At 49.0% G+C, this 11797-nt stretch overlaps 1 protein-coding gene across 12 annotated transcripts in view; it reads right to left on the reverse strand.

The window, feature by feature from the left end:
- Window positions 1–11797, reverse strand: part of PPP2R5C (protein phosphatase 2, regulatory subunit B', gamma) — a 98639-nt gene that overhangs the window by 18659 nt on the left and 68183 nt on the right. For all 12 annotated transcript variants that reach the window (XM_010851344.1, XM_010851355.1, XM_010851343.1 and 9 more), the window contains exons 6-9: window positions 10554–10613; window positions 8718–8826; window positions 7118–7171; window positions 855–1025 (exon numbers count right to left, since the gene is read on the reverse strand). In XM_010851344.1, the coding sequence (XP_010849646.1) occupies window positions 855–1025; window positions 7118–7171; window positions 8718–8826; window positions 10554–10613 (394 nt within the window). The remainder of the gene's footprint in view (window positions 1–854; window positions 1026–7117; window positions 7172–8717; window positions 8827–10553; window positions 10614–11797) is intronic.

An 11797-nucleotide genomic window follows, 5' to 3' on the forward strand; every position in this document is an offset into this window, starting at 1 on the left:
GGAGGCAGGGGAGCCCGTGTGTGCACGGAAATGTGGCTTCTGCTCAAAACCGGTGGTGGCGGGGCCCGTCCCTGCCGAAGGCCGGCGGGAGGGGGCGTGAGATGGCTGCAGGGTGGCCGGCTGGGGACAGCAGGGTGGGGGACGCGGGCCAGCTCTGAACCCGCTGGCAGGACGGAGCAGCCACACCGCCCTCTCCAGCCAGATCGTGACTCCCTGGAGACTGTGAGGTTCTGCTCCTTTGGTGCTTACGTTTCTACCTTGTTCACAAAGACTTCACCATAAATACCGTCTCGATACAAAACGATGGGGTGCCCAGTGTGTTAAAAGGAGGCAGAAAGGCTGGAAGAGCCACCGGGATGACCTCTGACGGGGGCTGGGAGGGTATGAGGGCGAATCGGGAGAGGCGTGGCATAGCTGCGGCCCCCACGCAGGGACGTGAAAGGGATGGAAATCAGAACCACGACTGTTTCCTAAAACTCATGTGTCAGAAGTGGAGTGCTTATGGAGCGAGGGAGTGGAAGCCAAACAGCTGCACACTCTCTGTAAATACTGAGATCTCAGCTGTGGACGGTAAGGCTGTGTGTGTCTGGCAGCCCAGGGAACGCAGAGACAGAGGCGGCTTACAGAGAAGCTGCCCTTAATCACTCTTACTGAGAAGCGTGTCTTTAGTGGCAGGGCGGGACGAGGCACTGGAGGCTTATTTCATAGACCCGAAGCCTCAACGTGTTACAGCTGAGGCGAAAGCCTGATTGTCACCTTCAGATTACCTGAAGGGCAAGAACACCACCAGCGATGCCCCGAGACCCACCAGCTCCTGAGGGGACGACTCGAGGCCGCTCTCTGCGGCGCCCTACCTGGAAGTGAGGGCTGGAGACGCACTTGGCCAGCTGCCGGAAAAGAGGCTCCATGATCTTCACGAACTCTGACGGCTCAATGACATCCAGAATCTCTTCCAATTCGTTCAGGAACATGACTTCTTTTGGACTGTGGGTCTTTGGCCAGTACTTGAGAAGTGCCATTACCACCTACACAAGAGAGAACACACGGGGGTCACGGCCTGCTCCTCTGCTCAGGGGTCCCCTCTGAGAAGCCACAGATGAGGTGGTGCTTTCTCCCTTGTAAGAAGGAACAGTGATTCAGTGGTTGAGAAAGTGGGCTTTTATAATCAGTGTTCAAGGTGTTAGTCGCTCAGCTGTAACTGACTCTTTGCAACCCCATGGACTGGTGCCCGCCAGGCTCCTCTGTCCTTGGGATTCTCCAGGCAAGAATATTGGAATTGGGGGTTACCATGCCCTTCTCCAGGGGATCTTCCTGACCCAGGGATTGAACCCGGGTCTCCTGCACGGCAGGCAGATTCTTTACAATCTGAACCATGAGCTAGACCTAATCTTACATACTTTAGAATCACAGTTTTAATTTATGTGACCTACTCTGTTTAACCACCCTCTCAGTAAGAGTCAGATCTTTAAATTAAAAAAAAAAAAAAAAGATATGCAGTTAGGTGAGTTTAGAGAAAATAAGACCAATTGAGGAATGTAGAGCATATGAATTTGTATAAATGCCTTAGGGTGGAGACACACATACACAGGCACAATCCATTTCTCTCTCAAATTAACTGACTCGTCATACGTATTTACACACATACATACACAGGTGGCTTATGTGGTAAAGAATCCACCTGCAAGGCAGGAGATATGGATCGGAACCCTGGGTCGAGAATATCTGTTGAAGGAGGAAATGGCAACCTACTCCAGTCTTCTTGCCTGAAAAATCCCATGGACAGAGGAGCTTGGCGGGCTCCATGGGGTTGCAAAGAGTCAGACACAACTCAGCGACTGAACACACATATACATACATAGCTGTGTACAGTGTTTTCAATGTGTTAAAACACATCAGAAAGAGAGACGTGAAGTGCTGTGAAGTACTGACGCTGCTGGCAAGCCCTCTGCGTGGCCACGGGCTGGTACCAGCCCCTCAGTGTCCCGGAGCTCTCCTTAAATACCAAGGGGAACGACAAGCCTCGCCTTGGGACTGCTGAGAGGACGTTATTACTAAATCCACACAAGCGCCTGTGGAGCGCTGGCTGCAGTGCGGGGGTGAGCCTGGCCCGGGCCAGGGCCCCAGTGCAGGTCTGTGCAGCCGTTCCCCGTGAGGCGTGCCTGGTGGGGTGGCAGCGGCCTGGCTGGTGAGTGCTGGCCGCTAGGTTCCTTGCCCGTGACACAGGCAAAGTCCCTGCTGGGCAGCCTTTCTTCATCGTGTTCCTACATTTCCCAAACTTCCTACCAGTAGAGGCTGTTCACCCAAAATATCTGATGGGTAATGCAGACTAGTAGTATCCCTAAGAGTTTAGCTACCTTAAGCCCAAAATGGTACAATGATGCCAAACATTATGCTGCTGCTGCTGCTAAGTCGCTTCAGTCGTGTCCGACTCTGTGCAACCCCATAGACAGCAGCCCACCAGGCTCCCCTGTTCCTGGGATTCTCCAGGCAAGAACACTGGAGTGGGTTGCCATTTCCTTCTCCAAAACATTATGCGCGTGTCTGTAAAGCGCAGACACCTACTCGCCTGTGTAACTGAACGACAGCGACGTGTCGCCTGACGCAGCCATCTACCCTCGTCACGGCTGGTTCTGGCCGCCAGGGCCAGGACTGTGGTGAGGATCGCTGCTCGTGGCCGGGATTCCATTCGCTGCTCATCCCCGGCTTCGCAGACCACGCCAGCTCTGCTGCCAGCATGGGCGCCGGCACCGCAGGCAAAGCGAGCAGCTTCGGAACAGCGTCTGCCGAGGACAATTCTGCCTGGACGCTTCTGACCTTCAGGCTCCTGGATAACCTTCTCTGTCCTTACACTTTATAAAACTCCAAATTTACTCAAAAAGTGCCCCCAGTTTTGAAGTCTGTCATAAGAAGTTAAGACACAACTGTCTTTAAGAGGGATCATTTAAAAAAAAATGCATCATTTGATGATTTTCCTACTTTTTTGCTCAAAATCATGTTAGTAGACATTTGAGCCCCCCACTCCATTCTGTGTATTGGAATCACTTTTAAGGTTCAGCAGGTGCCAATTACTTCACAAACCCACCATTCCTTGTCATTTGACAGAATGGAGTTTTTCTAGGAGAAATATGCTGATCTGTGAACTACAGAACCCAACTGATTTATCTGGCTAATGTCTCTAGAAAAGGTCTTATTTCTGGAATCAGAGTTGTATACTGGGCTTACTTTTCACACTGTTTGGAACGACTTCTGACCAATAGCCAACTGGTTCAGCTCCTTCTGAGGGTGAGGATGTTCTGCAGGAGCAGGAGTCTGCTCAGGGAATGCTAATCTGAGCCAACAATGGCTCTCGCTGTCGGGCGCACTTCAAGACTGAGTTCTCCTGGGGAAGCCAACGGGCGGCCTGCTCCCAGGGGGAGGCTGGTGGGGGGGCAGTGGTGGTGGCTGGCGAGCCCGGCATCCCGGAAACCCCTCTCCTGTCCTGGAACACCAGGGGGAAAGGCCACGGGGCAAAACTTGGTCAGCTTCAAGGGACAGGTGGGTGGAAAAGGAACTTGATTTTACTTCCACGATGAGCCTCTGACTCTTATAACGAAAGTGCACACGTTCCACACACCCAGAAGGCTTTTGGGCACTCTACACAATTTTAAACAACAACACAATAGTTACAGATCACCAATGGGTACATCGTGGGTGCAGGACCGTGAGACGCAGGCCGAGTGCCCATCCCAGTGCCTTCACAAGGGCTTACACCTTCATCAAACTCTCTACATGCCTTTGATGCTGAAGTCAGACAAGATGGGCTTTGGATTTTCGTAACACATGAATTCTAAAGGAAGGAAATTACTGAGGCGAGGGTCTGAACATTTGTAAACTTTTTTTTTTTACATTAACATTTTTAATAGCACTCTGTAATCAAGGGTGCTATTATATTACTTGTGCTATAGGAAATCAAGAAATGAAGTGGTTCTGGGTGGAAATACTGGGGACTGCGTGTGGGGGGACCTGAAGTAGCTTTGGGCTCATGCCGAGTCAGTGTTATCTATCTACTATCTAAGACAGAAGGACCCCACTGAAGCCAGGAAGGACACTGTCTGTCTCCTGCCTTCTTTCAGACAACTACAGTTAAAAGCTCTCACTGCTGAAAAGTTGTATTAGCTTATTATTAGTGGGAATTTATATGGCAGTTCAGCTGTTAAAGAATCCTCCTGCAATGCATGAAACCCTGGTTTGATTTCCTGAGTCAGGAAGATCCTCTGGAAAAGGGACAGGCTAACCACTCCAGTATTCTTGGGCTTCCCTGGTGGCTTAGACGGTAAATAATCTGCCTGCAATGCAGGAGACGAGACCTGGGTTTGATCCCTGGGTCAGGAAGATCCCCTGAAGGAGGGCGTGGAAACCCACTCCAGTATTCTTGCCTGGAGAATCCCCATGGACAGAGGAGCCTGGTGGGCTGCAGGCCATGGGGTTGCAAAGAGTCAGACACGACTGAGCGACTAGGCACACATGCATAAGCTTTATCAGCAGCCATATTACTTCCAGGTGAGAGAGAGAAGGGGGTGCAGGCATTGACTGAGTCTTGCTGGAGCAGGATTAGGACCAGGTTCTGACAGATGGTGGTGGTGGAGGGCAGGGTGGGGGGTGTGCAGGTGGACAGAACCTGCAGGGGGTGGCTTGGTGAGAAAACCTGATTCCATGATAAAAATGTAAGGTAAGAGTCAGTGAATTCTTTAGCCACTAGACAGCATGAGAAATATGCACAAAGAAATATCACACAAGGAAACTGCACACTCTTTTCTTAGTTTTGAAGTAGGAATAGTAGGAAAAGAGCAGGGTTCGTGTTAAAATTTCTTCATATAACAGTTTGGAAAAGAATTGCAAATATAGACAGGAATTAGGATGTGTCACTAGAAAGACATTAAAAAGGGCTCTTTTATTATTAGTGCTATCTCATTTTTCTTTCCCTATCTAAACATGTCGTCAGTTTAGTAGGAGGATAAAATAACACGTCCTCAACCTAAATTGCAGTAAATACTTTTGTGTTTGGTACGGAAGTCTGGTAAGATTTGGTACATCTCCTGGTTTGGGAGGTGGACGTCCAGAATGTTGGTCAGAGCTGAGGCAGAGGTGCAAGGAAGACCAGGGAGGGGCTGCAGAGCAGGGGGCTCCTGTTCCCCCTGCAGGCAGAAGCTGAGCAGTATGACCAGGGGCTTTCCCTGAATTTTAGGGTGAAGGGGGGTGGCCACATGTGGAATTTAAAAGCTTACAAAGAAAGGAGAGATCAGAAGCAGTTTAACTCAGGATACAGTATTAAGAATTTCTCTTTTTTTTCACTATAAAAATTACAATTTCAACAAGGAAACTGTGGAAGACCACTAAAGGACAAGGAGGAGTCAGGAATTACGACAGTCACCTTTTCAGTCCAGTAGTGATTTTTCAACGTGTTCAAACCTTTAAACTGGCACCTGACACTTCCTGCTCTGTTACTCAACAGTAAACCAACCCAATTAAAAATGGGCAATGAATTGAAGAGATTTCTCCAAAGAATAAACACACATGGCTAATATACATGTGTAAAGATGCCCAACATCGTTAGTCATTGGGGAAATGCAAATAAAAAACCATGAGATACTCCTTCACACTCACTAGAAGGGTTACAGTAAAAAGAACGGAGAACAGCAAGTGTCTGCGAGGGTGTGGGTCAGCTGGAGTCCTGTGGCTGCGGGTGGGAATGCAGAACGGTGCGGCTGCCGTGGAGAACGGGACAGCATCTCCACAGAATTACCAAACGATTCAGCACGTCCACTTCCTGGTTTATACACAAAAGAACTGAAAGCCGGGACGTGAAGAAACGTTTGCACACAGATGTTCACAAAAGCTGAAGTATGGAAACAACGCGAGTTTCCGCTGACAGGTGAGCGCGCTACCCACACGCGGTCTAGCCACGCGACGGAACACTACTCAGTCCCGACAAGGAGTGAAGTTCTGGCACACGTGGCAGCACAGACAAAGCCTGAGCACACGACACTGAGACAAGCCAGCTGCAGAAGGACAAATCCTGGACGAGTCCACTCACATCAGGAATCTAGAGCAGTCAAATTCAGGACAGAGAGGAGAGCTGAGGTTATCACGGGGAGGGTGGAGGGCAAACGGGGCAACCCTGCTTAACGAAGACAGAGCTTCTGTCTGGGGCGATGACAAAGTTTTAGAAACGGTGGTGGCAGCTGCACAACATCCTGAATGGAATCAATGCCCCTCAACAGCATTATCGACTCAAAGGACACGAGCCTGGGCAAACTCCAGGAGAGAGTGGACAGGGAAGCCTGGTGTGCTGCAGCCCACGGGATCAGAGTCAGACACGACTATAGCGACTGGACAACAACAAAACTGTAACCTTCAAATAACAATCTTGTTATACAGTATATTTTACCACATTTGAAGAAATTAATAACCTAGTATATAAAAAACCATTGAACCACACACGTTAGGTGGGTGAGCTGCATGGCACAGAATTACATCTCAATAAAGCTGGTGAAAAAAGTGTATTCAAACGCTTCAACGGCCACCTGACACACCCAACTTTGTGAATCTAAGTGACAACAGCCTTTTTATTTTTAATAAAGATAAAGTGCCAAGAAACCTGGAAATCTAAACACTGACGGTGGCAATCTAATGTTCATTTATGATACAATGATCATAAAATAGTTACACTCTAACTTGGGGAGAATTTTCAAAACAGCAAAAGCTCTTTAGTATAGGCATTGTGAACCCTTACTACACTTCCTCTGACTGAAGTCAGTAAACTGTGCTGTTAAACCAAGCGACGTGGAAGCATTAAACCGCACGCGATTCAGCAGCCGCGCCGTTCACTGAGTAAACGGCAGTGCGGGATAAGGTGGCCATCTTATTACATAAGAGTCACTTTGGCAAGGGGACTTGTAATTAAAATTGCTACAGTTTGCAAGCTCGTAACACACGAATAAGATCGGTCTGCGTCCGTCGGTGCTGTAGCTTAGGAGGGAGAGGCTGTCGTGGTGAAGGTGGAGGAGCCAGACTGCAAGGCTGATAGCTGCAGTGCGCACACCACACCGCAGGGCCCTGAGCGAGCGGCTGTACTTACCGGCTCAGTGAGGGTGCTGTCCTTCTCTAAAAACTGCACCACGCAGTAGGCCAGCTACGCGAGAGAGACAGAGTGTTAACACCGCACGTTACCAAGGAAACGCGGCATCACCGCAGACACCTTCCCCTGGGAGACAGGCCTGGACGTGACCCGTGCCCCCCACCTCCCGCCCCGGGAGGGACTCTCAGGGAGGGACCCAGGACCGACGTGCGACACAGGTCAACTGGAGAAGGAGCATCAGGAAGCTGAAAACAAACAAACAAACCCAGGAGACGGTCTTTTAGACCAAGACTGCCAAGTCAGCCCAGGGCTGGTGAGGACTTTCCCTGTGGCCTTTTGGACACCGTAATGAACAAGTAATCTAACTGCTGGGGGAAAAAAAATCTGTTTCCATCTTAAATCCCTAAACTATTAATTTCTAATACAGAACAACTAACGTGATAATAAATTGGTTGGATGTAAAGATGTTACCAGTTAATAGGAAGCAGAGAAAAAACTCTAAGTAAAAGATTTCTCAGGAAGCCAGTGTTATTAGAATGGCTGGGTTCCCCAGTGGCTCCGCTGGTAAAAAATCCACCTGTAATGCAGGAGACACAGGTTCAATCCCTGGGTTGGGAAGATCGCCTGGAGAAGGAAATGGCAACCCACTCCAGTGTTCTTACCTGGAGAATCCCAAGGACAGAGGAGCCTGGAGGCCACAGTCCATGGGGTCACAAAGTTGGACACGATTTAGTGACTAAACCACCAACTACCACCCAGGAACACACTTTCTGATGCTATGAGGCACACTCCTCGAGGGAGGCCCCACAGAATGCAGGGGGGTGTTTCCTGGTTCTCAGACCTAGACAAGGACCCGAAACTTCCCGAGCTGCGTCAGTGTGGCTTATTTCTGTCTACATGGAACTTAGAAGAAAAGTGTGAAGGAAAATCCAAATTTCCTGGGGGAAATGCAGCCAAACAACCAGTTAGAAACCATTTATGGATTAGTTTTTCAGTGTAATTGTAAACAGATGTTTACAAAGTTATAAAAACCCCACAGCTTCAAAAAAAAAAACAAAACTTTTTGTTTGGAAATATATACTTTTTTTATTCTTTTGGCTGCACCATGTGGCTTGTGGAATCTTAGTTCCCTGACTGGGGATCAAACCCGTGACCCCTATGGTGGAAGTGCAGAGCCCTAACCACTGGACCGCTGGGGAAGTCCCCAAACAACCTGTCGTTCTGCCACTTTACTGGCGGGCAGACACAGCGGTGTCGTCTTTGGGGTGCGAGGTTTCTATCCTGCCACAGGAAGTCTTCCTCCGAGAGGTCTTCCTTGACCCCTTCATTGTGTGAACCGCTCCCTTTTCGATACTGACAACCAATTTTGAAATTCTCCATTCTTGAGAATTTTCTGATATTCTTAAAAAGCAATCTCCTTTACTCCCTTATCCTTTCACTCATCATCGGAATCCTGATACCCAAGTCCACATGTGATGTAACAGAGAAAGCACTCCCTGCTGAAGGCTGGGGTTCAACATCCCAAGTTCACTGAGGTCCAAGCAGAGATGGCCACGCTCCCTCCCGAGGCCCCACCAACCGTCGAGGGAGGAGCCCTCACCTGCGGATGGTAGACGCTCAGAGACTTCACTTTGTGCAAAGGTAATAACACCTTCAATAAGAAAATCTTGTGCTCTTCTTTTAGTGGTAAGGCAAATCCGTTAATTATACTGTGAAAACAGAATTTATTCAAAGTTTGAATATTTACAAATTCCAGGTTAAAAAACGTATCTCGCCGTTTTTCTTTTAGTTTTTGTGTTCACCATGAAAACCAGCAAGCAAATTATGAGTGTCAGAAAAAAGGAGGGCGGATAGTAGCAAAAATTAAAAGACTGTTAGGTCCCTTTCAGGAAGCACAGTCATTTCTATCTTTGGAACTGCAGGGTGATTTAAAAATTCTGAGCTCACAGGTAGCTACCTGGAGTAGTGGGAGCCTCTGGGGGCAAAACCTCCTCCACCGGGCAGGGCCCTGAGACCGGCAGCTCGGGTGGGCACCAGCGCCTTCCTTCAGCCTCCACCATCGTCTGGAATTCTCACTCACTTCCCCAGAGAAATCCTGCCTCTTTATTCTAGTGCTGGCAGAACAGTCTGCATGTGCAGAGTGGGTGTCATTTAAAAATCAACAAGAAAGCTGTTCCCTTCTGCAGGGCAAGGGGATCCCCTGCTCTTAACCTCCAAGCTGAAGTTTTCATCTGCAACATCGAGGGCGTAGTTACCTACTTGGCATTTTACACTCAGGTAAGTTGCTGAGAGCTGCAGAAGTGTTACAGCAGTTTCTCAACTGGTGCCTTGTTTGTGAGCCTGGCGCGCTGGGCACTCAGGCAGGATCAGTCCAAAGTGACCACTGGGGTGATTTTGCGCATTCAAACGAGGGGACAGGAGAGGACCTCGTGTGTGGTGTGGGGGCTGTCCAGACACGTCACTTGGCTCACCTCAGCCTTGCAACAATCTCAGACATGAACACGATTACCTTCCCATTTTACAGGGAAGGAAACAGGAGGCGCGAGTGTTAAGTAAGGCACAACAAGGGCACCCACTCTCGTGCTCACTGCTCTCTGCTGAGAGAGAACCCGGGACCGTGTCAGAGAGGAGCTCGCCACGAGGACTGTTGTTAGCTTTACATTTTATCTGAAACGGAGAGGGAAGTTGTTTTCAGAACGACTGGGCCTCGGTTCGCCAGATGACAACACTGCAACGGTGTTCTAACAGCTTTGGGAGTTACTAGACTGAACAGGAGGACAGTTTCCTCCCTGCAGGACTCCTCAGAACCTTTAGCTTCTAACGTGAACTGAGGTGTTGGGGAAAAAGCACTTTCGAGCTTATTCAGCGTGGAACCCTGAGGAAGGCTATTTGAGAATCAGTGAGTTAGGAGGCCTGGGAGAAGACCTATTGGTCGTTGATTAAAAAAAAAATGATAGGAAGCAAGAACTCTACTTGGATTAAGACAATGACATTTTTGAAATGTTAGTTTATAAGAATACATATGAAAAATTTATAAAATCAAAGCAATTTGAAATACTAGTATTTATTCAATACCCCAAATGTATAATAAATGACCTATTCTTCTTCTAAGTGTCAGATATAAACCTTCTTAATGTAGCTATTTTTAGCACTGCTCTTGAGGAAATAATTGAGATGGGTTCCCATAGTAATGCTACCGAGGTATATACGTGGAACAGAATCTACATATGGAACCATACGATGGGAGAGTCCCGTCACTCAGTCCTGATCCGAGGGCTCACCAGCCCCTGCCACTCAGTGAGGCTGATTCCAGTTCCTTCAGAGGACAGCCTGCTCTGCCCTGCTCTGGGGGGCGGCTGAACGCAGTGAACTGGATCGCTTTGGCACGAACCCCACCAAAGGCTGTTCACTGCCAATTAACAGAGAGACCGCTTACCTTCCCAATATTTCCAGTAATTCTGCTATGCCATTGTGATGCTCTGTTTCATAAATAAATCTGGAAAAAGCAAGATGTCATTTAGAATTAGAACGCTGAAATCATGGCTAGAAAAGATGAAAATGCTCTGAAGAAGAAAACAAGGCTTTTAGGAAGAAAACCATGTAGCCAGGCAATGAGAAGCACCGCTAACTGTTATCAGAGACTCCTCAAGGCCTGGGTGTGCAATACTCAGGGGGCAGGGAGCAGGGCTCGCTCCCGTTTCTCCCGAATATTTCACTTTGAAAGTTTCAAACATAAATTGGGAAGGATGTTTACAGTTAGCACTGCATCTCAACACCCGGATGTGACAACAAATAGCCTGCTGTTTGCTTTTATTTTTTTGCTGCATCTCAAACTAAGCTGACACCTGACTCAATTTTAAAGCCTACGATATTTAGCATGGTCTCTGCAAAGGGTACAAGCTACTTCCTTACCACTGGGGCTGGCTCCCTTACCTCCTCCCTGACACCCCACACTTTTCCTACGTCGCTTCAGCTGCCATCTTCTGAAACCCGTGTGAGTAGCCGCTCCCTTGGGCCCCGTGCGTGGTCCCTGGGCTCCCAGCGCCTGTGTCAGCCTGAGGCAGCACACCAGGACTTACTGTCAACACGTCCCTGGTGTGAGGGCCAAGCCTGGCCTCTGAGACACGACTGCTGAGTCTACTGGGGCCAGGGACAGGAAACGGGACAGCGTCTTCTCTCTCCGAGGGTCCCCCAGGAACAACCCACTGCCGCCCCACAACCTGGCTCGCCTGGAGTCAGCCTAACCCAGAACACACAGCGAATTCTGCCTGAAGCCAGAGGGGGCTGGTGTTTGAAAAACGTTCCTGGCTAGCAGACAAACACTACCAGTTTAGAGCCAGCTTCGGGCCAAAAATAAGTTCGCAATGAATAAAAATTTTCATTGTCCTCATTTGAAACAAATGGAATAGGGACATTAAGGTAAAGACCAGGTCGGACACAAAGTGTGACACGCTTCCGAGGAGCGGGTCTCATGTCTCTAGATTTTGGAACCAATCTTTTAAAAATGGGGTCGTGAGGCAGGGAGGTAACCCCTTTGGCTACAACAGAGGTGGGTGATGGGCAGGCAAGGCAGTCACGTGGAGGCCTGGACACCAGCTTGGACAGATCGGAGCTGAGCCCACAGGGACCTGGGTGACAACCGCTGAGCAGCAGAGCACAGTGGTGTGGTCGCAGCATGGA

Source organism: Bison bison, unplaced genomic scaffold, assembly GCF_000754665.1.
Source record: "Bison bison bison isolate TAMUID 2011002044 unplaced genomic scaffold, Bison_UMD1.0 scf7180017864302, whole genome shotgun sequence".
In the NCBI taxonomy this organism is placed as follows: Eukaryota; Metazoa; Chordata; class Mammalia; order Artiodactyla; family Bovidae; genus Bison; species Bison bison.